The 26181-nt window shown below is 42.5% G+C and overlaps 1 protein-coding gene across 1 annotated transcript in view; it reads right to left on the bottom strand.

Annotated features, from left to right (window-relative positions):
* Positions 1-26181, bottom strand: part of CFAP46 (cilia and flagella associated protein 46) — a 1487057-nt gene that overhangs the window by 258323 nt on the left and 1202553 nt on the right. Inside the window, exons 54-55 of the mRNA XM_078643461.1 lie at positions 16981-17038; positions 16848-16883 (exon numbers count right to left, since the gene is read on the bottom strand). Of these exons, the coding sequence (XP_078499587.1) occupies positions 16848-16883; positions 16981-17038 (94 nt within the window). The remainder of the gene's footprint in view (positions 1-16847; positions 16884-16980; positions 17039-26181) is intronic.

The following is a 26181-nucleotide window of genomic DNA, read 5'->3' as shown; positions in this document are numbered from 1 at the left end:
CGTCACCATGAAAGCACCACCATCTCGTGGCTCCGTCGTGGTCATTCCGCGAGCAATCATGGCAGCCGCTCCCCACCAGAAGCCTGCAGGAGTCGGGGGCCCCCAAAACTTTTGTTGAATCCTCAAGGCGGAGGGGACGCTTTAGAGAATGGGGTCCAAGACCTAGCAGACAAGCGTCCGATTTGCAAGGTGTCCTAGGGCCATTTCAGTGGACCAGGCCCAAAAAGAAAAGAACCTGCCGCCATTTTGAGAGTCCTGTGGCAGCCGCCTATCGCTGCACCGCAAGAGTGGGCGCAACTCAGCTGAATTGCGGCTTTTGACACAGTGGACCAAAAGCGGACGGAATGGCAACTGAAACGGTAAAGGGGCGCCCCACTACAACAGACGAGACTCCACCTGGAGAGGCCCGTTCACGCCGCCTCCCCCCCCCCCCGGGCGCCCCACGCCGTTCTTCGGAGCAGCATTGTAGGATACCAAAACCAGTGCGGCAACTTACTGGACATCACCTTGGTGCCATCGTTCTGCTGCCTTGGAACTATTCGCACAACAGTTTGCTACTGATGACCCACCCCCCGCGACGCCCCACGCCGGATGCCGAAATCAGTGCGGCACCCAGGCAACATCACCTGGGTGCCGTCCAGAAATCTGGACGTTGTGCTGCGTTGGGACTATTCGCACAGCCGACCGCTACTTCGTTGTTTTTCCCTAAAAATGTTTATATGTTTTTACTGTTTTTGTTTTGTTGTATATATTTATAAGGTATTAAAGTTTTATAATCTTACTACTTTGTTGGAGTGCTATATATTTTTAATGTGACACATAATTGTAAAAACTTTGATGTACAAAGAGTCATCCCTGGAATCTTCCGCTTCAGGCTCGGTCCCCTCCCCAATCACAATACAGGATGGTTTTCAGATAGTAGGAACGCGTGTGCTGTGACGGATCTCATCGAGTGTGGGCCTTGATCTACTATAACTCCTTTGAAGAGGGGTGATTCTTTACAGCTGGGGCCATAAACTACATCTGCAGGGCTAGCTGATAGCCTAGGACCGGCCTGGACAATTGGACACAGAGGAAAAGGAGTGTCAGAGGGTGCGGTAGTGAATAGGGCGAAAGGGAGGTGTCGGGCGGGCACAGGGTGTGATTCTCAGGGAAGAGCAGCGCAGATGGGGAGAGGTTTATTACCCATGCATAAGACAGAGAACGAGGGTGACCAGTGCCTGGGGGAGATGCTTGCGAGGGTGGGGAGCCATGCTAAGGATCGACAGCGTGCAGAGAGTGGGTCTGGTCAAGTCATCTAAAATGGCTGCCGTGCACAACAAAAGTGTGGCATTTGAAAAAAGGCAAGATGGCGCAGACAATGTTTTTCAACACTTCCTGATTTCCTTCGAATCGAACGTTAACAGACGTTGGGGCATATTACCAAAGTTAAGCGATATTTATCCCTAACGATGCTTAGCAACAAATTTTTTACCGCTAAGCATCGTCAGAAATTATCGCAGATAAACCTTGCTATTATCAAGGTTTATCGCAAATGCCATAAAAAACGACCGCAATGCATTAATATCGCTGAAAACTCACCGATATTCATGCATTACCGAGCTAATGCTCTTAGCCATGTTATCCACCTCCCATTGGATAACATGGCTAAGAACTGCTCAGGGCAGGTGGTAGCTTTTGGAGATATTCGCGCTTAGCGCGAATATCTCCAAAAGTTGGTAATAGGAGATAGCGATGTTAGCGACTGTTTCCAGTCGCTAACATCTTGGCATGCCCACTTTGCATGTCATTAGTGATAAATATCACTGACATGCAAAGTGGGGCCCAAGATGGTCACTATCTCCTACTAGCGGTCGCTAACTGGTGTTAGCAACAGCTAGGTAAAACAGAGATAATTTTATCTCCGCGAAGCGGAGCGCTGTTACAGATATATATCTTTTTTTGAACGTTAATTTCTCAAAATCCACTGAAGCACATATATTGAGACCTAGCAAAGGCACATCGAGCTACCAGTCCCTACAATTTTGCCAAGTTTCGTGCAAATCCATTCAGCCGTTCGATTATTATTATTTTTTTTTTTTTTTGCCCCGCGGGGCCCTTTTAAAACCTCCACATCAAACCTAGGGGGTCAGGGAGGATCTACTATGCCCCCTTATGGTCATTTGCCCCTTCGCTTTGGCCTCCTCTTGTCTCTCGATCCTACCGAGAGACAAGATGGCGGCCGCTACGGACTGTTTGGAATGTTTACAGACGCCGGAGAACCAATCAGCTTCGCAAAGCTCCGTTACGCGAAAAGTACGCGAAGCGGAGCGCTGTTACAGATATATATCTTTTTTTGAACGTTAATTTCTCAAAATCCACTGGAGCACATATATTGAGACCTAGCAAAGGCACATCGGGCTTCCAGTCCCTACAATTTTGCCAAGTTTCGTGCAAATCCATTCAGCCGTTCGATTATTATTATTTATTATTTTTTTGCCCCGCGGGGCCCTTTTAAAACCTCCACATCAAACCTAGAGGGTCAGGGAGGATCTACTATGCCCCCTTATGGTCATTTGCCCCTTCGCTTTGGCCTCCTCTTGTCTCTCGATCCTACCGAGAGACAAGATGGCGGCCGCTACGGACTGTTTGGAATGTTTACAGACGCCGGAGAACCAATCAGCTTCGCTTCACAAAGCTCCGTAACGCGTAAAGTCCGCGAACCGGAGCGCTGCCTGGTCCGCTGTTACAGATATATATCTTTTTTTGAACGTTAATTTCTCAAAATCCACTGGAGCACATATATTGAGACCTAACAAAGGCACATCGGGCTACCAGTCCCTACAATTTTGCCAAGTTTCGTGCAAATCCATTCAGCCGTTCGGGCTAAAAGTGAGGCCAACCGCCCTATGGAAAACTCAATGTTAAAAACACGTTTTGGGACCCCCCTTTTTTCTCGGCCCCCCCTTGACGAACCCCCCCCAAATTTTCAGGGGCTGCTCAGAAACAAAATGTTCCATTTTCCTGAAAATTTCAGCCAATTCCGTCCACAAACGCCAAAGTTATTAGACATAGAATTTTCAAAAATCCCATAGAGAAAAAATCCTAACTATATATACCTACTGGCGACCGCCAGTAGGTAATATATATATATATATCTATCATGTGACTTTTGAAACAAAAAGCATGCACGTATGCACTTTGCACTTTATGATCTTCACCTGTGATCAAGGCAATTGACGCCGAAACGCGTAAGGATATGGAGAACTAACGCGCTGCTGTCTGTGATTAAAATGCTTGTCTCCAGTATTGTGCCTCATTGTGGTTTCTTGTTGAGATGACTAATGATGGGCTGCTCCGTGCCGATTTCCCTGAAGGTCGGGGGATCCGTGTGCTCAGAAGCTGTATATATATATATATATATATATTACCTACTGGCGGTCGCCAGTAGGTATATATAGTTAGGATTTTTTCTCTATGGGATTTTTGAAAATTCTATGTCTAATAACTTTGGCGTTTGTGGACGGAATTGGCTGAAATTTTCAGGAAAATGGAACATTTTGTTTCTGAGCAGCCCCTGAAAATTTGGGGGGGGTTCGTCAAGGGGGGGCCGAGAAAAAAGGGGGGTCCCAAAACGTGTTTTTAACATTGAGTTTTCCATAGGGCGGTTGGCCTCACTTTTAGCCCGAACGGCTGAATGGATTTGCACAAAACTTGGCAAAATTGTAGGGACTGGTAGCCCGATGTGCCTTTGCTAGGTCTCAATATATGTGCTCCAGTGGATTTTGAGAAATTAACGTTAAAAAAAAAGATATATATCTGTAACAGCGGACCAGGCAGCGCTCCAGTTCGCGTACTTTTCGCGTTACGGAGCTTTGTGAAGCGAAGCTGATTGGTTCTCCGGCGTCTGTAAACATTCCAAACAGTCCGTAGCGGCCGCCATCTTGTCTCTCGGTAGGATCGAGAGACAAGAGGAGGCCAAAGCGAAGGGGCAAATGACCATAAGGGGGCATAGTAGATCCTCCCTGACCCCCTAGGTTTGATGTGGAGGTTTTAAAAGGGCCCCGCGGGGCAAAAAAAAATAAAAAAATAATCGAACGGCTGAATGGATTTGCACGAAACTTGGCAAAATTGTAGGGACTGGTAGCCCGATGTGCCTTTGCTAGGTCTCAATATATGTGCTCCAGTGGATTTTGAGAAATTAACGTTCAAAAAAAGATATATATCTGTAACAGCGCTCCGCTTCGCGTACTTTTCGCGTTACGTAGCTTTGCGAAGCTGATTGGTTCTCCGGCGTCTGTAAACATTCCAAACAGTCCGTAGCGGCCGCCATCTTGTCTCTCGGTAGGATCGAGAGACAAGAGGAGGCCAAAGCGAAGGGGCAAATGACCATAAGGGGGCATAGTAGATCCTCACTGACCTCTTAGGTTTGATGTACCATTTTGCCAAGTTTGGTGTAATTCCGTTCAGCCATTCAGGCTGTAGACGTATCTAAATGTCCTATGGAAAATTACATGGGGAAAACACATTTGAAAGTGTTGAAATTTAGAACCAATTAAAATGTTACTTTGGTTTTGTATTTGTGTGTGATGAAAGTTAATTGGTTATGTATATATCAAAAATGAGAGGAAACCACAGCCATTTTGTGATACTACTGTCTGAGGTACATTTGTGAGGAATTTTTGGTGCTCAATTTCTGGTGTTTGATTTACACAGTACTAACACTTCTCCTACTTTCAAAAAGGTGAGTTGTTAATTTGTAAGGGGAACTATGTTGTACACTTTAAGATAATTTGAAAAATGTTTTCTGTTATTCATTTTCAGTCCTTCTGTTATACTAAATACTTGATAAAGTTAGTTTTATATTATGTATTACTAAAAACGATAAATGAAAGTGATTATTTTTTTCTGCAATTTACAGCAAGAAATTTCAAAATAAAATGGATCACAATGAAGAGACCGTGGCAATTTCTTTTGAATTATCCACTACATTTATTGAAATTGACAGCACCAATAATGAAATATTCTCACAAGGAGGAGATGACTTGAATGATTTTTTTGATCAATCTCTTGACGGCGAATTTATCGAATGTTTGGAGACCATAGAGTTACAAGAATCATCATTGCAGACTTTTCATGAGGAGATTTCTGATGAGATGATTGAAGAGGAAATTCCTGATGAGGACATGTTACTAGTTCTTTCAAATTATGAAAATTCAGAAGAATAAATTTATATTTAGAAATCAAAAATTGTTTGAGACATAATTCATTTTAATTTTTAATTTATGAGGTTGTAGCGAAGTGATTGTAGTATAAAAAAAGACTTATAGTATAGAGTGCAAAAATTGGTTCTTTTTGGAGGGTCAAAAAAAAAAAATCGTTTTTTTGGTGGGGTGCGCCCGGTTAGCGTAACGGGAAGTGGACTGGGGAGCGTACTACAAGGAAAGAAGAATGATTGACTTTTAACTTATTGTATGTTTATAAACTTGTTTTTCTGCTGAGTGACGTGTCGGCCTATCTCCACGGGATGCAGTCCCTACCATCTCGGCGTTTAAGCCCAGGGGGACCGGTAGTGTGGGAGAGATAACGGGGCATATTATCAAGGGGGTTTATCTCCGCTTTTTTGGCTTTAAAAGCCAAGAAAGCGGAGATAAAATTATCTCCGTATTACGTAGCTGTCGCTAACACCAGTTAGCGACCGCTAGTAGGAGATAGCGACCATCTTGGGCTCCACTTTGCATGTCAGTGATATTTATCACTAATGACATGCAAAGTGGGCATGCCAAGATGTTAGCGACTGGAAACAGTCGCTAACATCGCTATCTCCTATTACCAACTTTTGGAGATATTCGCGCTAAGCGCGAATATCTCCAAAAAGTAACACCTGTCCTGAGCAGTTCTTAGCCATGTCATCCAATGGGAGGTGGATAACATGGCTAAGAGCATTAGCTCGGTAATGCATGAATATCGCTGACTTTTCAGCGATATTAATGCATTGCGGCCGTTTTTTATGGCATTTGCGATAAACCTTGATAATAGCAAGGTTTATCTGCGATAATTTCTGACGATGCTTAGCGGTAAAAAATTCGTTGCTAAGCATCGTTAGGGATAAATATCGCTTAACTTTGGTAATATGCCCCAACGTCTGTTAACGTTCGATTCGAAGGAAATGAGGAAGTGTTGAAAAACATTGTCTGCGCCATCTTGCCTTTTTTCAAATGCCACACTTTTGTCGTGCACGGCAGCCATTTTAGATGCCTTGACCAGACCCACTCTCTGCACGCTGTCGATCCGTAGCATGGCTCCCCACCCTCGCAAGCATCTTCCCCAGGCACTGGTCACCCCCGCTCTCTGTCTTATGCATGGGCAATAAACCTCCCCCCATCTGCGCTGCTCTTCCCTGAGAATCACACCCTGTGCCCGCCCGACACCTCCCTTTCGCCCTATTCACTACCGCACCCTCTGACACTCCTCTTCCTCTGTGTCCGATTGTCCAGGCCTGTCCCAGGCTATCAGCTAGCCCTGCAGATGTAGTTTATGGCCCCAGCTGTAAAGAATCACCCCTCTTCAAAGGAGTTATAGTAGATCAAGGCCCACACCCGATGAGATCCGTCACACCACACGCGTTCCTACTATCTGAAAACCATCCTGTATTGTAATTGGGGAGGGGACCGAGCCTGAAGCGGAAGATTCCAGGGATGACTCTTTGTACATCAAAGTTTTTACAATTATGTGTCACATTAAAAATATATAGCACTCCAACAAAGTAGTAGGAATATAAAACTTTAATAACTTATAAATATATACAACAAAACAAAAACAGTAAAAACATTTAAACAATGAAGAGACCGTGGTAATTTCTTTTGAATTATCCACTACATTTATTGAAATTGACAGCACCAATAATGAAATATTCTCACATGGAGGAGATGACTTGAATGATTTTTTTGATCAATCTCTTGATGGCGAATTTATCAAATGTTTGGAGACCATAGAGTTACAAGAATCATCATTGCAGACTTTTCATGAGGAGATTCCTGATGAGATGATTGAAGAGGAAATTCCTGATGAGGACATGTTACTAGTTCTTTCAAATTATGAAAATTCAGAAGATGTTGCCTGGGTGCCGCACTGATTTGGGTATCCGGCGTGGGGCGTCCCGGGGGGTGGGTCGTCAGTAGCGGTCTGTTGTGCGAATAGTTCCAAGGCAGCAGAACGCGCTGAAATCTGGATGGCACCAAGGTGATGTCCAGTAAGTTGCCGCCCACCAAATAACGGCGTGGGGTGCCGCGGGGGGGGGGGGAGGCAGTTCAAAGTTCCGTTAAAAGGGCAAAGGAAAGGATCGGTGGTTTGAACCATCAGTCAAAAAGGGGAGGGGGTGCAACAATTTTTCCTACCGGGTCACACTGTGCTTTCACCGGAACTGAGGTCTGCAGGATTCTAGTCATTCAAACTGAGGCTGGCGCCAGCATGGGAGCGCCGACGTCCCGCGGCTACAGTTTCGTCACTCCACGGGCGATCATGGCAGTCATTCCCCATCGGGGGTGTCTGCGGGGGTCGGGGACTCCCGCGGCTCCTCTAGAATCTTCAAGGTCGTGGAGGACTACGGTGGTGGAGTCAACCAGTGACCGGGCCATTTCTTTATGCTGGGCCCGCTCTTGCCAGGTCGACCGCCATTTTGAGAGTTCGGTAGCTACCGGCGATCGCGGGGTCAAATGAGCGGACGGGCTCCACCCTGCCGGGCGAGACGTTGCAGCATCGCCACAGTGGAAGAACCCTTTTCCGGGCGCCTGGAGCGCTGAGGGTGCAGCTGGGAAGCCTCCACCTGGGGAGGCGGGAGAGGCCTGTTCGCACCGTCTCTCCCACCCAGTGCACCCCACGGCGTCTCGCTTGACATTTGTTATGGCCGGACCAGGCGATGAGGACGAGGGGGGGGGGGTCGGAGGCATGTGCAAGACATCCCCCCCCAGTGTGGTCGCAGCCATTATAAAAGAAAGAAGATATGTCCCGTCCGTCTTTGGGCCGGACCTCCGGTGGATGGCGGCCGGACGCCCTTTGCTCTGGCCCCATGAACGGGTTCCTTGGCTCATCCGGTGGGGCAGGCCTTGGCGTGTGGTGCCTCTCCTGGGCCTTTCGTGCAGTGGCCTCTCCACTCCCAGGCCCTCCATGGATGCTGGCCCAGACTGGGAGAGAGAGGGTCTAACCTGCAATTCTCCAGGGTTACCGCCACCGCGGCCGGATCCCGTCGGCCTCGGCCTCTGGTTGATGGTGGCCGGACTGGGAGAGAGAGGGGAGGGTCGAGGACACAGACATTCCCCCCCTTGCAACTCTCCAGGGTGGTCGTAGCAATCCCCCTGGACGGGTGCCATTGGCCTCGGCCTTTCCTCCGGCTACACCCTACGCGATGATCTTCTACCGACGGTTGGCAGCAGGACCCGCCTTATATGTGTTGCTTCCGGCTGGGCGTAGCCGGAAACCTGTTGCACTTTGGAAGTTTCCAGAATGGGGCGGATGTCTGCTGACTTGTATCTTTCCCAGTTTGCCGTTATTTGGCCGTGGCAGGCGGTGGGACAGACACGTTTTGGGGCAGTGAGGGGCGATGAAGCCTCGTTGCCTTGTGGCCGTTGCAATGTCACACTTGGTTTCTCTTACTGTTTTCAGGTTTCTTATTACGGGCTTACTTCTAACGTTTCTTGTTTCTAGGACAATAATAGGTTTTATCATTACGTATTGTTATCGTTTCTTTGTTTGTTATTTAATAAAAAGTTCATCAGTGGCCTACTGATTTTCGTTTTCCTATTCCTTTCTTTCCAGGTTGTTTCATGCTAAAGTTTCTGTTAACAGGATACAGTGATCACTTCGTTATTATTGCATATGTCCTTTTCACTAGGGGTGCTCTCTGGTCGGGCCAGATGACCTATCTCTAGTAAATGGTCCGAGTGAAACAGGTGCATCAATCAGTGGGGAGTAGATAGGCATGACAGATTACAACGGGGGACAAAGGTCCGCATTACCTACCCTTTCACTACTTGCAAAGATTTTCCTACGTTTATTTGCAAACAGGGAATACCTCCAAAAAGAACCAATTCCCAAACAGTCAATGTTCGGGCAAACAATCAATCAATGAGGAACGAAATAGGCACGATGTGTTAAAGGTTTGCGTTACCTACCCTTCACTATCTGCAAAGGGAGAGAGAATATTCCTATTCTTCCCCGTTTGCAGGCAGAGAAGATCCTTAAGAGAACCAACTTCGAACAATTCAATGCTCGATTCAATCAATCAATCAATGGGGAGAAAAATAGGTATGACGGATTACAATGGGGACAAAAGTCTGCATTTACCTATCCTTCACTATCTGCAAAGACTAAACAGAGTATGGTGATTCTGTGCTTGTTTGCAAATGCTTGGATAACAATCAATCAAATGGAGAGAGAAGCAGGCACGACGGATTACAACGGGGGCAAAGGCCTGCGTTAACTAACCTTCACTATCTGGAAAGAGAGAGTACTCCTAATAGAAATGAGGGGGGGGGGCAGCATTGAAAGCAGATCAGTGTGCATAAACACGAAAATGTTTTTTCTTACCACGTACTTGACAATCGACAGCTTATGATATTTGCTATTAAAAAACCATTGAAATTCACTGAAAAAACCATAGGTTATAGACCATATATAGTTAGGAATGAGCATTTACAAAACCTTGAAAATTCACTGAAAAAACCATAGGTTATAGACCATATATAGTTAGGAATTAGCATTTAAAAAACCTTATTTTACTCACACAAAACCATTGAAATTCCATATATAGTTAGTAGTACTAACTATATATCGCGCACCCGCAATCCACTGCTGATCATGTCACATATTACATCATTCATGACATGGTCAGTGACATCACTGATGACATCTCAAATGACATCACTGATGACATCACTGATGACATCTCAAATGACATCACTGATGACATCACTGATGACATCTCAAATGACATCACTGATGAAAACATCCAGTGACTGTGTATTTCTGTAAAGTTAAAATATGTCTTACATATTGAAGAATGAGTGGATGTAGAAGTGTCTGGATGAAGGATTTAGTAGGTGCATGCCTGACTGTATGAGTGAGTGGTTAAATGTGTCTCACTGAGTGCATGGGTTAGTGACGAACTGTCTTAATTTGTGCATCATTATGTTTGTTGTTCTGTAAACTGCTGCATGTGTTGATCAGTAGCTATATGAGTAAGTATATGGGTTATTGATTGGTTGCTCAAGTATTTGTATGGGAGACTGAGTGTGTGTGTGGGTGGCTGGGAGGTGTATGACTCTGTGCATAGATGTGTGAGCAGTTGATTCACTAGATGTATGGGTTCAAAAGTGCATGTGGAAACAGCTGTATGGGTGGTTGACTGTGTGCATGAGTGCATTGGTGAGTGAATGGATATCTCAGTGCTACATGTCAAAGTAAGTACATATGTAAAACACAGTACATGTGAGAATTGGCATATATAAATAACTGTGCATAAGAGTCAGTGAATGTGTGAGTGGCTGTATGGATCATTGTGAACTTGTATCAGGGATTGTAAAAGAGAGTAAATATGTGTTAGTATATGTTTGAATAAGTAAGGTGTGTATAACTGTATAGTTGAGGAAATTGAGGTGTGATTGATTCTTTGCATGACTGACTAGGTGTGTAAGTAACTCCATGGATGAGTGACAGTCTGTGAGTGTCTGTTTACACTGAGTGTATCTAAGGTTATATTAGAGTCTGAAGAGGTTCATCGTATTATCACATGAATGATGTCATCAGTGATGTGATCAGTAATGTCAAATGAGATGTCATCAGTGATGTCATTTGAGATGTCATCAGTGATGTCATCAGTGATGTCATTTGAGATGTCATCAGTGATGTCATCAGTGATGTCATTTGAGATGTCATCAGTGATGTCATCAGTGATGTAATTTGAGATGTCATCAGTGATGTCATCAGTGATGTCACTGACCATGTCATGAATGATGTAATATGTGACATGATCAACAGTGGATTGCGGGTGCGCGATATATAGTTAGTACTACTAACTATATATGGAATTTCAATGGTTTTGTGTGAGTAAAATAAGGTTTTTTAAATGCTAATTCCTAACTATATATGGTCTATAACCTATGGTTTTTTCAGTGAATTTTCAAGGTTTTGTAAATGCTAATTCCTAACTATATATGGTCTATAACCTATGGTTTTTTCAGTGAATATATATATATATATATATATATATATATATATATATATATATATATATATACATATATATTTTTGTTTTATTTTTTAACCAAACTACAGCCAGAACCACTGGACGGAATTTCGCCAGATTTGGAAGAAAGGTATACATTTATCCACAGAAGTGCCTTTTTGTGATTTGGTGCAAATCTGTTTAGTAGTTTTAGAGATATTAGCCAAAATCCAAATTTGTGTACATAGCGGTGTGGATCCGCCAGTCCCCAGGCTGTAATCTAATTGGTCACCAGTACAAATCAACCAGGAAGTGTTGGCAGCCATCTTGGTACTCCGCTTCAGCCAAGTCCTATAAAAATGTCAGAAATATAGAGATGGTGGCAGGGTAGGAATACCCTGAACCCTCAGGTGTGGTGTTCCAGTCCCACAGAGAACCAGCTGGGGTTTAATAATTTTTTATTAATTCTGCCCAAAATCACATGAGGATCCGCAAATTTGCGACAGTCTCCTGTGCATGTTTTTAATAAAGCCTCAGGGTGGGCAGGTCCCGGGGGCATGCCTACTTAATTAAATTAAAGAAGGAGAGCGCACCTGACCCCCCTCCATGGGCATTTTTATGCCCCGGGGAACCACCATCTTTCTGGGATTACATTAAAATTATGGCGGGCGCATAGACCCGGAGACCACCTCACTGGGGCTAAAAATAAAATGAATAGGGGGGGCCACACAGACCCCTCCGAATCCCCGGGGACCACCACCTCCCCGGGGCTGATGCGAATAAAAAATGAAGAGGGGCCTTGTGGATGGCCCAGGGGACCGCCACCTCCCTGGGACTATACATTAAATGAATGAAGGGGTGTGTGGAACTCCTCGAGCTCCAGGCACCATCACCTGCCTGAGGCTTCAATTAACATTAATTGACTTAATTATGCTGTGTAACTCTCCAGCCAATGAATTTGTTTGTCATAACTTGTTTAAATTCTTTAAAAGTTTTGGCAAATTGTTTTAAAGTAGAGCACATAATCGTAACATTTGTATTCAATAGAATGTTGCACAGGTGGGTTTTAAAGCATTTTTATTGTTCTATTTTTATAATGAATTTTAAAAGGTTTATGATTGTATTTTAATAAGGATGAGTTAATGTTTATGTATTTGTTGATCTCAGTAGAGGTCTGAATCAAATAAAATATTGTATTGTATTGTTGTAAAGAGGGGGCCACACAGCCCTCCTCCTGGAGCCAATTAAGGCCGTGGGGACCGCCATCCCCCAGGGCCAGCTCCTTATATGTCACATGGAGATCACCTCCAGGAAATAGCTGTTTGCTTTTACTTGTCGGGAGCTCATAGCTCCTGTCAAGCAAAAGGAAACACTCTGGTTCAAGTGGGCAGGAGCTGCCTAAGTGGCCCTCTTCTGTGTTTGGTGACTGTCGAGGTTGCCCTGTTTCAGAATTCCAGCCCATCGGAATCCTGTTACCATACTGAGAAGGACGGCGGCTTGCTCTACACCAAAGACAGCCGCCCAGATGACAAATATTCTCAGGTAAATGGGAAGTTAGACCACTCTAAGGTTTTCTGGCAGTTCCACACACCCTATGCATGTTAGGATAGGAAGCACTAGGTAGGAGTATAGCTTTAATTATATGTATTCATATAATCAATGTAACAGCACAATGGTTGAACTGTTTATTTTCTTTACCATTCTTGTAATGCTGATTACTCTGTTTAGTTTCCTTCTATTAATCATTGCAGTACAAGTATTTTACACAAGAATCTTATTGCTATTTCTTGTGTTTTCCTTTGGGCATGCCGAGTTACTAAAAAAAGGGTGAGATCGGTTTCCCCCATTTCCTAGGGCAGTCAGGGTTGTCATGTTCTGATGTTGCCATCCTACACCTCTTAGGGTTTATGAGTCGAGATGGTGCACTGTGACCTAGCCAGGACTAAGGTCAACATATCTGTTGGTGTGCATGGACTCAGTCTCACAAATTTTTGAAGTATACTTTTACTGGAATAGTAGAAACCGCACCAGGTACAGTATCCACAGGTCCAGAAGTGCACCAACGTGGAGGTGTCTGAGGTCTTTCCTTTATACACAGTTGTGCCTTTGAAGTGGGAAGTAGCTTCTAGAGGCATGCCTTTGAAATGAAGTCTTGAAAAACCCTGATCCCCTGCCCTGGACCAAATCTGCCTGAAGGGATCATACAGGGTTGTTATGCCCTTTGTGTGGAAACAGGACACAGCCTTTTCAGTTGTTATGTGAGGGTGAGCCCAACCTAAGCTCCTATTGTGTGTGGCTGTCTGGGAAGAATACACAGAGCCCAACTGCCAACTACACCCACTCATGTGACCAGAGACAGGCTGCAGACACCAAATGGATAAGGAAAGACAATGCCAACTTTCTAAAAGTTTGAAAAATAGAAACATTGCACTCCTTCCCAACAGATCGCAGTATTGCTCGCATGCATCCACAATAAGAAGATTTTCCATTAAGTCTGAAAAAGTATCACTGATAAGGGAAGGAGTGCAATCTTTCTATTTTTCAAATTTGCAACACAAATAGACTGCCCCTACATTAGGTTGCACCCCGTTGTTGAAATGTTAAAGACAATGAAGTTATGATTGAGAGAGTATCCATCACTCAGAATGCAGCACAAGGTCAGGAATTTTCTTGAGAATGCTCACTATAGATAATGCAAGAAAACAGACTGAGACGATGAACCTCATTGTAAGGATACAGCAAATCGGCGATTACAGAGGTTTTCTTTTTTGAGGAACTGAATCATTTTGTTTATTTGAACGTCTTTAAGGTTGTATTTCATGCATTTTTTAAATGATTTTAAGGTTTTGTTGCGGGAGGTTCGACATTTTATTGGAGCACATTTTTTTAGCACGTTTGTACAGGGTTGGGTTAATCGGGTGATGCGATTTAGGGGTATTACATTGGGAATGTTTAGTATATTACAGCTTCACGGTAGCTTTTAGAGAGCTCGCTCTTTAAGAATTTTAATCTGTAGCTGGCCTGGTCATCGGGTAGAATCACACCTGATTCTCATAGCGCACAAGTTTAAAACTATGGTTGAAAACACTTGGTTTAGACCGAAAGCAGGCAAAGCCGAATGAAGGAGCACGTTATGATGAGACAGCCGCTTCGCGTTTTTCAGGTGATTTACTCGTCAAAATATACTGAAGAGATGGTTATCTGTATTCGTATAATGAGGGTGTTCAACAGAAGTGTGTTACTGTGGGATGCCATGCAGTTCGAGGGAACGGGAGGATGGGCAGTGTATTAGTGGGATTATCATTCAGTGTTCACATGCTGGCACAGAAGTAAAATTATTGGAGGGACTGAATTAGCACTGGGTGTTTTTGGGTTTAGATAATAATTAGGTTAAACAGGTGGGATTGTTTTTCACACTTGTAGTATTATTTTGACTCAGATTTTGATGTTTATATTATTTTAAAGCAGAGTGTGTTTGGAACAATGGTTAAGACGTTTTCTGATTATCCATACCAGGGACCCCTGACGAAGGGCCCATGTGGCCTGAAATGCATTGGGTGAAATGTAATAAAACATCTTGTGAGCTGACTTGCCTCCATGATTCTTTTCTACGTGTCGCTGTTGAAGGCCCGGACGGCATGCAGGAGATATGTGAAAATGTAAAAGTTTCATGCTGGAATCACGCTGCTTTCTCTGTGGTGTTGTAAGGAAGGACGAACTTTGAATAATGGTTTAAGGATTACCTCGAATAATAAGGATAACGTTTGAAAAAGGAAAAGAGAAGTTGTTGATGAGGATACATTCCGTATGTAGCAGTGCGACATATGGGTGCACACCTGCGCACTCTTTTGGACAACTTTCTAAAAGTAGCATTTTCAGAATTATAATGTAAAATCCGATGTCAGCCTAAGTTAGGATTTCAAACTAGGAGACACCAAACATGACCCAACTGTCACTTCTGATTTTGAAATGACACAAAGTGTAATAAGGGAACTCCAATATTATCCTATTGGAGAGATAGGCCTTGTAGTGAAAAAACTAATTTAAGAGGTTTTCACTATGAGGACGTGTAAAATTAAAAAAACACATGTCCAACTTTTTTAAATACACTGCACCCTGTGCTTGGGGCTGTCTAGGGCCTACTTTAGGAGTGAGTTATATGTCACTTAATATGTATTAAAAAGGAAGGTTTGGGCCTGGAAAAGGGTTTACTTTGCCAGGTAGAAATGGCAGGTTAAGACTGCACACACAGACTCTGCAGTGGTAGGCCTTGGACATGTTTAAAGGGCTACCTAAGTGGGTTGCATAACCAGTGCTGCAGGCCTACGAGTAGCATTTAATTTACAGGCGGCTGGACATGTTGTGCACTTTACTAGGGACTTATTAGTAAAGAAAATATATGGCAATTGGGTATAAGTAATTTGTACCGTGTTTTAAGGAGAAAGCACAAGCACTTTACCACTGGTTAGCAGTGGTAAGGTGAACAGAGTCCTTGGGATGAAAAAAAAACAAATGTTGCAAAAAATAGGAGGAAGGCAAAAGGTTTGGGGGTGACCTTGTAAAAAGGACCAGGTCCAGGAACTATATTAGTTAAATTTAGTGTAGTACAGTGTATTTTTATTTTTTTAACAAATTAAATATTTCTTTAAATTTGTTTTAAGTAGTGCAGTGATTTGTATGTATTACGGCGGTACTCCATACACTTTTTTGTAAACAATTAACCATGTTAAAAATATTCACAAAAATATAGTGTACTACATTGCATTTCTTATTTTTTCCTATTTAATTGAAAAACACATTTTTAAGTACCGCTGTACTTCCTACATAGTACCGCAGTACTCCATAACTTTAAAAACATATATATATTAAATAAAAAAATCACTTTCTATTAGCACTTTAATAAAATGGTAATAGGCAGGGAACATCTACTTACCTAGATCTAAGGCCCTAACACAAAACGCAGGCAAAGTGTGCTTAAAACAACATATCTGCCTTTAAGTTTTGAAAAGTCAGTCATTAGCCAATCACATATTGCCTTATCACCGCCATGTACCGCTGTATTTTAAGCGAAACTACTGCGGTATAAAGCAACATGAGATATCACTAAGCTTTAGTGCCTCATATGTCCAAAACAGCAGAACGTATTTTCATGAAACCCCAAAAAGCATCCAGATGTCATTAATATATGTTGAGCCATTTTGTTGGTATGTCTGTCTAATAAGTCCAAAGCAGTAACTTGAAAATGCATTGGGGGAAAATATATTTTAGAACCCCTGGTGTTTCTTTGCACCCCCTTAACAAATACACGCAAAACTGTGCATTGTCTGTCAATGTAGAAACAGCATTCTGCACAAAAATCACACCTCTGACCACTGTGCATATTACTAATCATGTTAACTTCTCAATTTGTCCCTCTTGACAATGGCCTGTTATCCATTATCAGAAATACATTGCTATCAGGTACTACCAATGCACTAATTTCACCTCATCTATCAAAAAAACATAAGGAAAATCCTGTGTTTATCAAAGATCTGTCTTATGGAGGAATATATTTCCCAGATTGTACTTTTTTAAGGGAACATTATGAAAATGTAATTTCAAAAGACATCTTGACTAACTCTGCTTGTTGTACATTTATTGACCTTACCTGGCTCTTCTACTTCATTAAATGGATCCACAATATCTGAAGAATTAGTTAAGAGGCTCTAAACTCAATGCACAAGAACATTAGTTTCTAAAACAACAACATACTTTTTATACTTGCCAAAGCAAAAGGATACATGTAAAATAGTGTGTTTCCAACGGTAAGCAGTTTGGAGGTAAACTTTTTGTAGAGGCCTGTTCATGAATAGTAAAGAAAATTATGCATTAGTTTCAGAAGTTCAAATATTTACAAGGTAATATTTGTGGATGTGTATATTGTATTTTGCACTAAACAGGTGATAATTTACACCCTAGAGTATTATCTGCAATCGTAACATAAATGGCCTCAAAGTACACTATCCAAAAATACTTCGTAAAAACAGATATACAAATGGACAAACCATACAAAATTAATAAAGCCCCATAACATCAAAGTATGTTATATTTAGCCTGTATGATGGAAGCCTTTCAAGAATAAGAGCCTCGTTTAAATTTGGGACATGCATGCACATGCATGTAAGTCGGCTGGACCCCTGCCCTGCCAAACTTGCGTTTGGTCTGCCTCGCTAAGAGGTGGGCAAAGAGCCAGGCTTCCACTTGCAGAGCCTCAGCTTGTTGTGCCGGAGGAAGCCCTCAGTCTAGCAAGCCCACTCGTCATAGGGCTCCCAGTTTATATGAACTTTTGCCACAACCTGTTTTGGGTGGGTAGTTGTCAGTACCTTTCCAGTACATTTGAGTTTTTGCATGTGTAGCTGATTTCTATGTACATACTTTTGGATATACCAAAGGGCTTCCGGCAAAGTACATCAGAGAAAGAGGAGATTTACATTTTAAACTCTAAAAACCACAGAAATTAACCAGTTGTAGTTATCTTAAGTAACTATAACTAATGCCCTACGGTAACTATATCTCGCCCCCCTGTCATTTACAGTGTTGTCAAGAAAAATTTAATTGCAAATGTTGCAGTAATATTATCAATGATGTCATAGTAGATGGTCCCATCCCCATGCTGCCTTCGGCTGTGCACAACAGGGGTTGGCAACAGAACTTGGCCATGACCAACACCCCCAGAGACAGCCAACCCCCCACAGTCAGTCAATCACATGCTACACAAGGCCTTTCATCGTGCCTGGCCTGGGGTTGGTCACTGGGCCTAGCTTACAGTCAGGCCCTGCATTTAAATCCCTGCAGGCAGTCACCATGACGCAGACAAACCCTACCGTTTGGTCATGCGTATCATGACGTTTGCTGCAGGACCTGGCTTGCAGCTGTGGCTGTGCGCAGAAGGGTGTTGACCACAGGGCTTGGCCTGCAACCGGGCACTGAGGCCAAACCCCCCCAGCAGGCTGCCAACCCACGCCGCACATAGCCTTTGGTGTGATCAGCGTAAGGTTGGCTGTTGGACTCCCAGGGATTTCCTATGGAAACATGATCCTAATTATAACTGCTCAGATGTGACTGCCACTGGGTAATTTGGTTAATATATACATATATATATGTTTCACAAGCCCCGTGTGCTGCCTGTTTCTTTCTGCTGGAGGAGACGTCTTGGGCAATATTCAGCGTGTTGCAAGTGTTTAGCACTCGTGCTGAACCACACGAAAGGTGTGCACCCCCGCAAGTGTCTAATGGGGTTCGCAAAAAGGAAGACCCTCTGACTACCTCGCATCAAGCCTGTAATGGACAATGCTGTGAATACAGTCCATACTTGCATGGAGTTACGCCCCTACTTCATTGGCGTTTCCTTATCCAGGACAGACGGAAGTGCGAGGAAGGGGGAGAGGAGTGTGAAAGTCATCACCTGAACCCTGAACAAGTGCCACGGCTCCCACCAGACGACATGGCACACCGGCTGCGGACTGAACAAAGAAATTGAGCCGGTAATTGGTATCGCCGCCGGCATGCACATAATACTGCATGCTGGGAAATGCAGTTTACTACCCAAGGCAGAGGCGACTCCATGCCGTGTTTGTCAGGCAACCCACACTACTTTAGAAGGTGGGACGGACAATTGGGAACTGTAAGCAAGAAGAGACACAACTCGACCAGGGGGGCATTTGAAAAAGGAAAAACCCCCGAAACGCGTCATGCCCATGGTCTGATGAGAAAATAAAAGGTGGATGTTTCACAAGCCCCGTGTGCTGCCTGTTTCTTTCTGCTGGAGGAGACGTCTTGGGCAATATATATATATATATATATATATATACTGCTCCAATTGCGCCAAAGGAAGACGGGGCTCAAGCAGTGGGTGCCGCTACACGGTTAGCGCGCCGTGTAATATCAATGCTCCAACAACTTCTCTACCAGCCGAGAGAGAAGTAGAAAAGCAGCACTCGCGGGGTGAGTTTCAGAAGTTTCTTTATTCTATTCCTGTTGCAGACGCGTTTCGGGCCGAGCCCTTTGTCAATGTAATTACATAAACGCTGTCAGGAAGACATTTTATGCAGCGCGGTGTCACTGATGGAAACTGTAGATGGACTACCCGACTCAGAACTGCGGGCGCCATATTGGAATGTACAAAAGTAACATTGTTACATTGATCACAGGGCGAAATTACATTTTTAAACAACATAATTCATTTAGTTATAAAGCTGTGAATCAGCTTGCCAATTAAGTTCAATCGATAGCTATTGTGACGAAAAATTGAGCAAAAACAAGTACATTTTAAATAATCACTATTCAATTCATAATTATTAAAACCATCCTTTTGCTTCTCTTATTGAGTGTACGTGTTTAGCGCATTTTATCTCACAAATATGACTAAGGATGAGGAAACCGTGTTGCAGCTAGGCCTCTCGTTTTGCCCTCAAAAAGATCTAGAATTTACTCAAACTAGGATCGATCTCTTTAGATTTACCAGGAAACTAAAGTTACACAAATACTACAAAACGAAGCCAACAACGCATGAAAAACGACAAAATAAGATCTTGGAGACTGACAATATTCAATTGGGTGACTTGGAAACCTTGGAAATCTTGGAAGAGATAAGATCCGAAACCATAGCAAGCAACTCTGATGAAATAAGTCTAACACAAAGGAGTAGGAGGGTGGGCATAGATCAAGAAGCCCCACAGAGTCCCTTCAAACCCATCTCGCACTTCCTACCACAAATGGCTCAAGATGCGATTGATATCTTCTCAGAAACTGTTATAAAAGACTTGATTAAACTACGCATGTCCAAAAAAGGAACTGTCACTAATTCTTTAACTATAGGACAAAGAAAAGCCTTAAAAAGTCTTCAGGATGACACCTCTGTGATCTACAAACCTTCCGACAAAGGGGGGAATGTAGTAATAATGACTAAGGACATGCATGTGGGGGAAGCGAAGCGACAATTATCGAATCAACAACACTATGAATCCACCACTATGAGAAAATATCAGGAGAGCATACAAGAATATGACAAGTTAATACAGAAATGGCACAATAAAGATATGTTAAGCACTGAGGAACATCTTTTTTTACGATCAAATCATCCAGTAATCCCTACTTTTTATCATCTGCCCAAAGTTCATAAGGATCTTAAGACACCCCCTGGCCGCCCAATAGTTTCATCAATGGGCAGCTTAACAGAGAATCTTTCGGTGTTTATTGATCATTTTCTATTTCAATCAGTGCTTCAATTATCTTCATACATCAGGGACACAAAAGAGTTCATTGTACAACTACAGGACTTAGTTTGGGATCCCTCGTATGTTCTGATTGTGATGGATATCACGAGTTTATACACGTGTATTGAGCACTCGCAAGGCTTAAAAGCTGTTGAATATTTCATGAATAAGAGACCATTGAAATACAGGGGAAATAGTACCATGTTGCTGGAATTAACGGAATTTTGCCTGTTGAATAATTTCTTTCTCTTTCAGGGTGAGCTCTTTAAACAAATCTCCGGGACTGCCATGGGAACCTGCTTCGCCCCCAGCTACGCGAATTTATTCGTAGGCTGGTGGGAGGAGCAGGTGGCCTGGTCAGAGGGGAATATTACTTGGACTAATAATGTGATTAAATGGCACAGGTACATTGATGACCTCTTCCTGGTGTGGAGAGGGTCAGAACAAAGTGCCAGAGAATACATTTCACATTTAAACATCAACAATGTCAATCTGAAATTCACCGGCGAGGTCAGCTCAGTGGCAGTGAGCTACCTCGACCTTCGTGTAACCATCATTGATAACCAAGTAACAACATCCCTATACCGCAAACCTACCGCTGGTAATAGCGTCTTGCACGCTGAGAGCGCGCATCCGGAGAACCTGAAACGAAGTATCCCTTACGGGGAGCTATTGCGCCTTAAACGCAACTGCTCACGTGAGGAAGACTTCCAGGATGCAGCAAAAGAGAGTGTGGCCAGGTTCATACAAAGAGGCTACAGCCATGCTCTCCTGACCGAAACTCTTAAAAGAGTGTCCGGAACAGATAGAGCTGAATTGCTAAAGGACAAAACACACCCTAAAAAAACAGATGAGGGCAAATTCCGTTTGATAACAGCTTACAGCAACAATTCCAATAAATTAAAAGGAATCTTACGCCATAGTTGGCATATTCTAAAGACTGATCCCATAATTGGGGCAGACATCCCCAACAACCCACTAGTAACTTTCAGGAAAACTAAGTCCATTAAAGATCTACTGGTACACAGCCATCTTGAGACTCCTGTTGCTAGGACTAATACTTTGGCAGAAATGAAAGGATTCTATCCTTGTGGCAAGTGCAAGGCCTGTGCTTATAGCAAAAGGGTCTTGGGCTATGAAATCCCTGGGGTCACGAGGAAGAAAAGTATTGGGTCCTTCATTACATGTCAAACACCCTATGTGGTGTATTGCCTAGTATGTCCCTGCAACCTTAAATACATAGGGAGTACTATAAAAAGTGTGAAGTTAAGAATCCTTGAACATATGAGGGCGATAGCCAATAAGGATTTGACATCTCCTGTTGCCAAACACTTTGCCATCAAACATCGGAGCAATAGAGATTTGTTACAATACTTCGGGGTGGATCAAGTACAGGAACATGAAAGGGGTGGTAATAGATTGTTGAAGCTGAGACGTTTGGAGTCTCGTTATATCATTGATTTACAGACAAAAATTCCAACGGGTCTGAATAGTGGGGAAGAATTAGCCATCCACCTGGGTAAATAAATGGAATTAGTAAACAGCCTGCCTTTTCATCTAAGTCCGGTGGAATCTGTTTTACCTTGGGGGGTGCCCCAGGGTATAGATATGCGGTTTCTAGTGATAGAAGCCGCCTAAGCCGATCCACGGCAAGATAGAAATGGAATGTCTGATTGATTGGGCGTTTATATGTATATTTGTGAGATAAAATGCGCTAAACACGTACACTTAATAAGAGAAGCAAAAGGATGGTTTTAATAATTATGAATTGAATAGTGATTATTTAAAATGTACTTGTTTTTGCTCAATTTTTCGTCACAATAGCTATCGATTGAACTTAATTGGCAAGCTGATTCACAGCTTTATAACTAAATGAATTATGTTGTTTAAAAATGTAATTTCGCCCTGTGATCAATGTAACAATGTTACTTTTGTACATTCCAATATGGCGCCCGCAGTTCTGAGTCGGGTAGTCCATCTACAGTTTCCATCAGTGACACCGCGCTGCATAAAATGTCTTCCTGACAGCGTTTATGTAATTACATTGACAAAGGGCTCGGCCCGAAACGCGTCTGCAACAGGAATAGAATAAAGAAACTTCTGAAACTCACCCCGCGAGTGCTGCTTTTCTACTTCTCTCTCGGCTGGGAGAGAAGTTGTTGGAGCATTGATATATATATATATATATATATATATTGACTGGAAAAAAACATTAAGGGTCATTATAGTTAGGATTCAGAATTTAAAAAAACTTAGAAATTCACTGAAAAAAACAAAAGTTCCAGTACTTTATAGTTAGGCTCAGATTTCATAAGTGCAAAACCATAGAAATTCAGCAGTTATAGTTACATGTGCTAACTATAACTTACGCCCCCGCAATGCACTGCTTATGACCTCACATATTGTATCACTCATTACATAGTCAACGCGAAGCTGAATGGAGCTGCCTGACGTCACGCACAAGGGGTATTGCTCAGCAAAAGTTTTCAGATCCAGCCTGACACCTGGGAAATTCAAAGGTAAGAAATCTCCACATAGAAGTCTCTTTCAGATGTGGGTGATTTCATAGATATTCTTCATATTCTGCTTGTGTGAAAACTTACGCTCATTTGTACTACAGGTTATGGAAACTTGAGCCTACGTGTATTTTACGGAATACCTTTCAGTATGCAAAACTAATACCAAACTGTCATATTCCTTCAATGATGTCTTTAGTGATGTTACAAATTATGTCATTGAGATGTCATAAATAATGTTGTCAATGACATCATTAAACATGTCATGAGTGATGTAATATGTGCGTTCACAAGCAGTGTATGGGGTTGCAAATTATAGCTAGCTGTAACTGGTGAATTACATTCTTTTTGGTTTTAAAACATGAAGTTGTGTATCATTTCAACAAACACTATAAAGTCATTTTAACCACTGTTTTTTTCCAGTGGATTTCTGGATTTCTGGATTTTCTTTCAAATTCACACAACTCCACCGCTGAGTACAACTTTTGGTAAAGGATAGATGGATATATTGGTGTAGATGGTTGGATGGTTGGAAGGGTAAATGGCTGAATAAATGGATGGGGGAGTGAAAGAACAACAAATTACTTACCATCAGAAATGCTCTTTCTGGTTGATACTCTAACTGCATATTTCTCAACTTGTGAACTTCCCCCAGATGCCAGAGTGTATCCAGAACAGCCAAACACTGTGCCTGCGTAAGAGCCACAGTGGGAATCAGAGTCCGTTCCACTCCTGAGGTGACTAAAGGAGTTGTAATATAGCACCACTCGTGTGCTCTGATGTCAGTTTCTTTTATGAATCCTTACACTCTCTTAGATGTGGAGCCCATCAGCATATTGAACAAATAAGTGAGCAGATTCCTAAATTGGTGTCATTTTAGATGAAAAAGACAATACCACAGAACGGGTGGATGGGAGGGTGGTGAGGAATCTGCAGTTAGAGTACCCACCAGAAAGCAATACCATAGGTAAGTAAATTGTACTTCAGATGGATACTTTAAACAGCAAGTTTCTCATCTTGTGATTAGATCCCAAAGCAATGCTCCCAGGGTGATGGGTTTGTGGAATGCTTGGACCAAAAAGTCCTTCAGTACCTAGCAGGCAAAATGCCCACCTCAAAGGACCTGATATTTGTGTTTTCATGAACGTGTGCAAGGACATCCAATTGTGATGTCATTTAGCATATCATGAGTAACGTTGTATTCAAAGTCATAAGCAGTGAAAGTTATTTCATTGTTGTTTATTTCGGCTTACAAATCCCTAAAAAATTCAATATAACATAACAAAATAACAACGGTTACAAAATAAATAATTATAAAAAATGTACATTCTGTCAACTAGAGATTAATCGACTGATGCAACTTGCCCATACAGACAGTACAGATGTAATACATTTTGCAGCATTCTATCTGTTAAAACATGACAATAGAATTTATTGCTAAAAACTATTATAAAAGGGGCATTCGCTCCAATGTGGAAGTCACAAAATGTTCAACTCATTATCTTATCTATATCTTGATTGGAACATGGTGGGGGGGTATCCCATCTCATAGATCTATATCCTAACCCTAAGGCAGTCACACAGATGTTCCTTCCAATCGTTTGCAAATTATCCAAGCTGCCTGTAGAAATTTGGCCATACCAGCCACAATCACTTTTCTTGTATCTGACTTCAGAATCCTCAGAGCTATATCGGTGGTCCTAAGACCAGTAAGATGGCACAATGGAATGATCCATTATCTGTGCAGTACTCGATAGGCAGTGCAAAAGAATCAAACATGAGAAATAGACTCACAGGAATTGTTGCAGACAGGACACGCTTTGGAAGTCCTGGTTGGACTTCTCCCATTTAGAGATAAATTGTGCTAATAGGAGCGTCCCATACCTGAACTTCAGATACAATTGTCTAGGCAAAGAACCTTGTATGATATCAAGTACTACTTCATACGATGGCATAATCTTACAATCAAGGAATTGGTCTGTGAGACTACCTGTTTTGGAAGTGTCTATTGAATCACCCCAAAATAATCCCCTACACTGATCTTTAATCAATTGTCGTGGGTAGCGGGGGCCTCTACTGTGTTGTCAGAAAGATTTTCACAAGCTGGAGCTTAGTGCATTTTCTTTAAATAAGACAGCCAAGGAATTCTTAAGAGCTCTCTCATTGACTCCCAATAAGGCTCTAGTTCAGGAGTTGTCCAGAGCCAATGCCAAAAGACTAAAGGTCTCAACATTATAGTAGAGGAAATTGGGTACAAACCTATGTCCTGCAGCAATGGAGATTAGTAAGGTGTCTCAGAAATCTTTTCTCTACCACACACAGCTCTGCAATTTCTACATAGCCCCAAATCTCTGTGCAATAGAGAGCAGCGCTTTTTACCTTTACTTTATATATTTCTAGAGCTAGGGCATTAGATTGTTAGATTTGATTTTTTTTTGCCACTTTCAGTATCGCTCCCATCTCCTACAGCAGCTAGGGCACTTTTAGTATTCTGGGATTCCAACAAAAATTGTGAGTAAGCGTCACTCCAAGATGTACACAATCCATGACCAATTCAAACGTTGTGCTAAAAACCTGCAGCCTAACATGCTAGGACCTATAAGGATTGAACAACATACACTTGGTTTTGCTGACATTCACCATCTGCACATAACAATAAAAAGCAATCTAGAATAGCTAGTAATCACCCAGGAATTTTCAAAATAAGGACGGAATCATCTACAAAGAGTAACATGTGTGTTTTTCGGGAGCCAACTTTGGGAGCTTATTGTTATCAAAGTTGAGCACCTCTGCTAGATCATTGATGAACAGAAATAAGAGGGTTGGGGCTAAAACACAGCCCTGCCACACACCCTCTCTATCCTAAATAGATCTGATTGCTCCACATTTTTCCCATATCAGACACTGGCATGGCTATTTTCATGGAGTCTTATGAGAATATCTAAGATATTTTCTGGAAGTCCCATACTTCTCACGACTCCCCACAGGTTGCTCTGGGGTACCACGTCAAGTGCACCTTAGTCTATCAATTTACCGATCTTCTCCAGAGCATCACACACACTCATATAATCTTTATTTAAGAGATGCAGGTGAGCCTACATAAACTCCCACTTTAGGATCTTTTTATTATTAGAAATAGCAACATTACCCAAAAGTCTAGTGTTATAAATTGGATTTCTGGTTGGCTAGGGCATGCGCCTAAGCCAGGCAG

This window comes from Lissotriton helveticus, chromosome 5_1, assembly GCF_964261635.1.
Source record: "Lissotriton helveticus chromosome 5_1, aLisHel1.1, whole genome shotgun sequence".
Taxonomy (NCBI): Eukaryota; Metazoa; Chordata; class Amphibia; order Caudata; family Salamandridae; genus Lissotriton; species Lissotriton helveticus.
The sequence above is the reverse complement of the archived record's forward strand: the minus strand, read 5'-3'. Positions and strand labels throughout refer to the sequence as shown.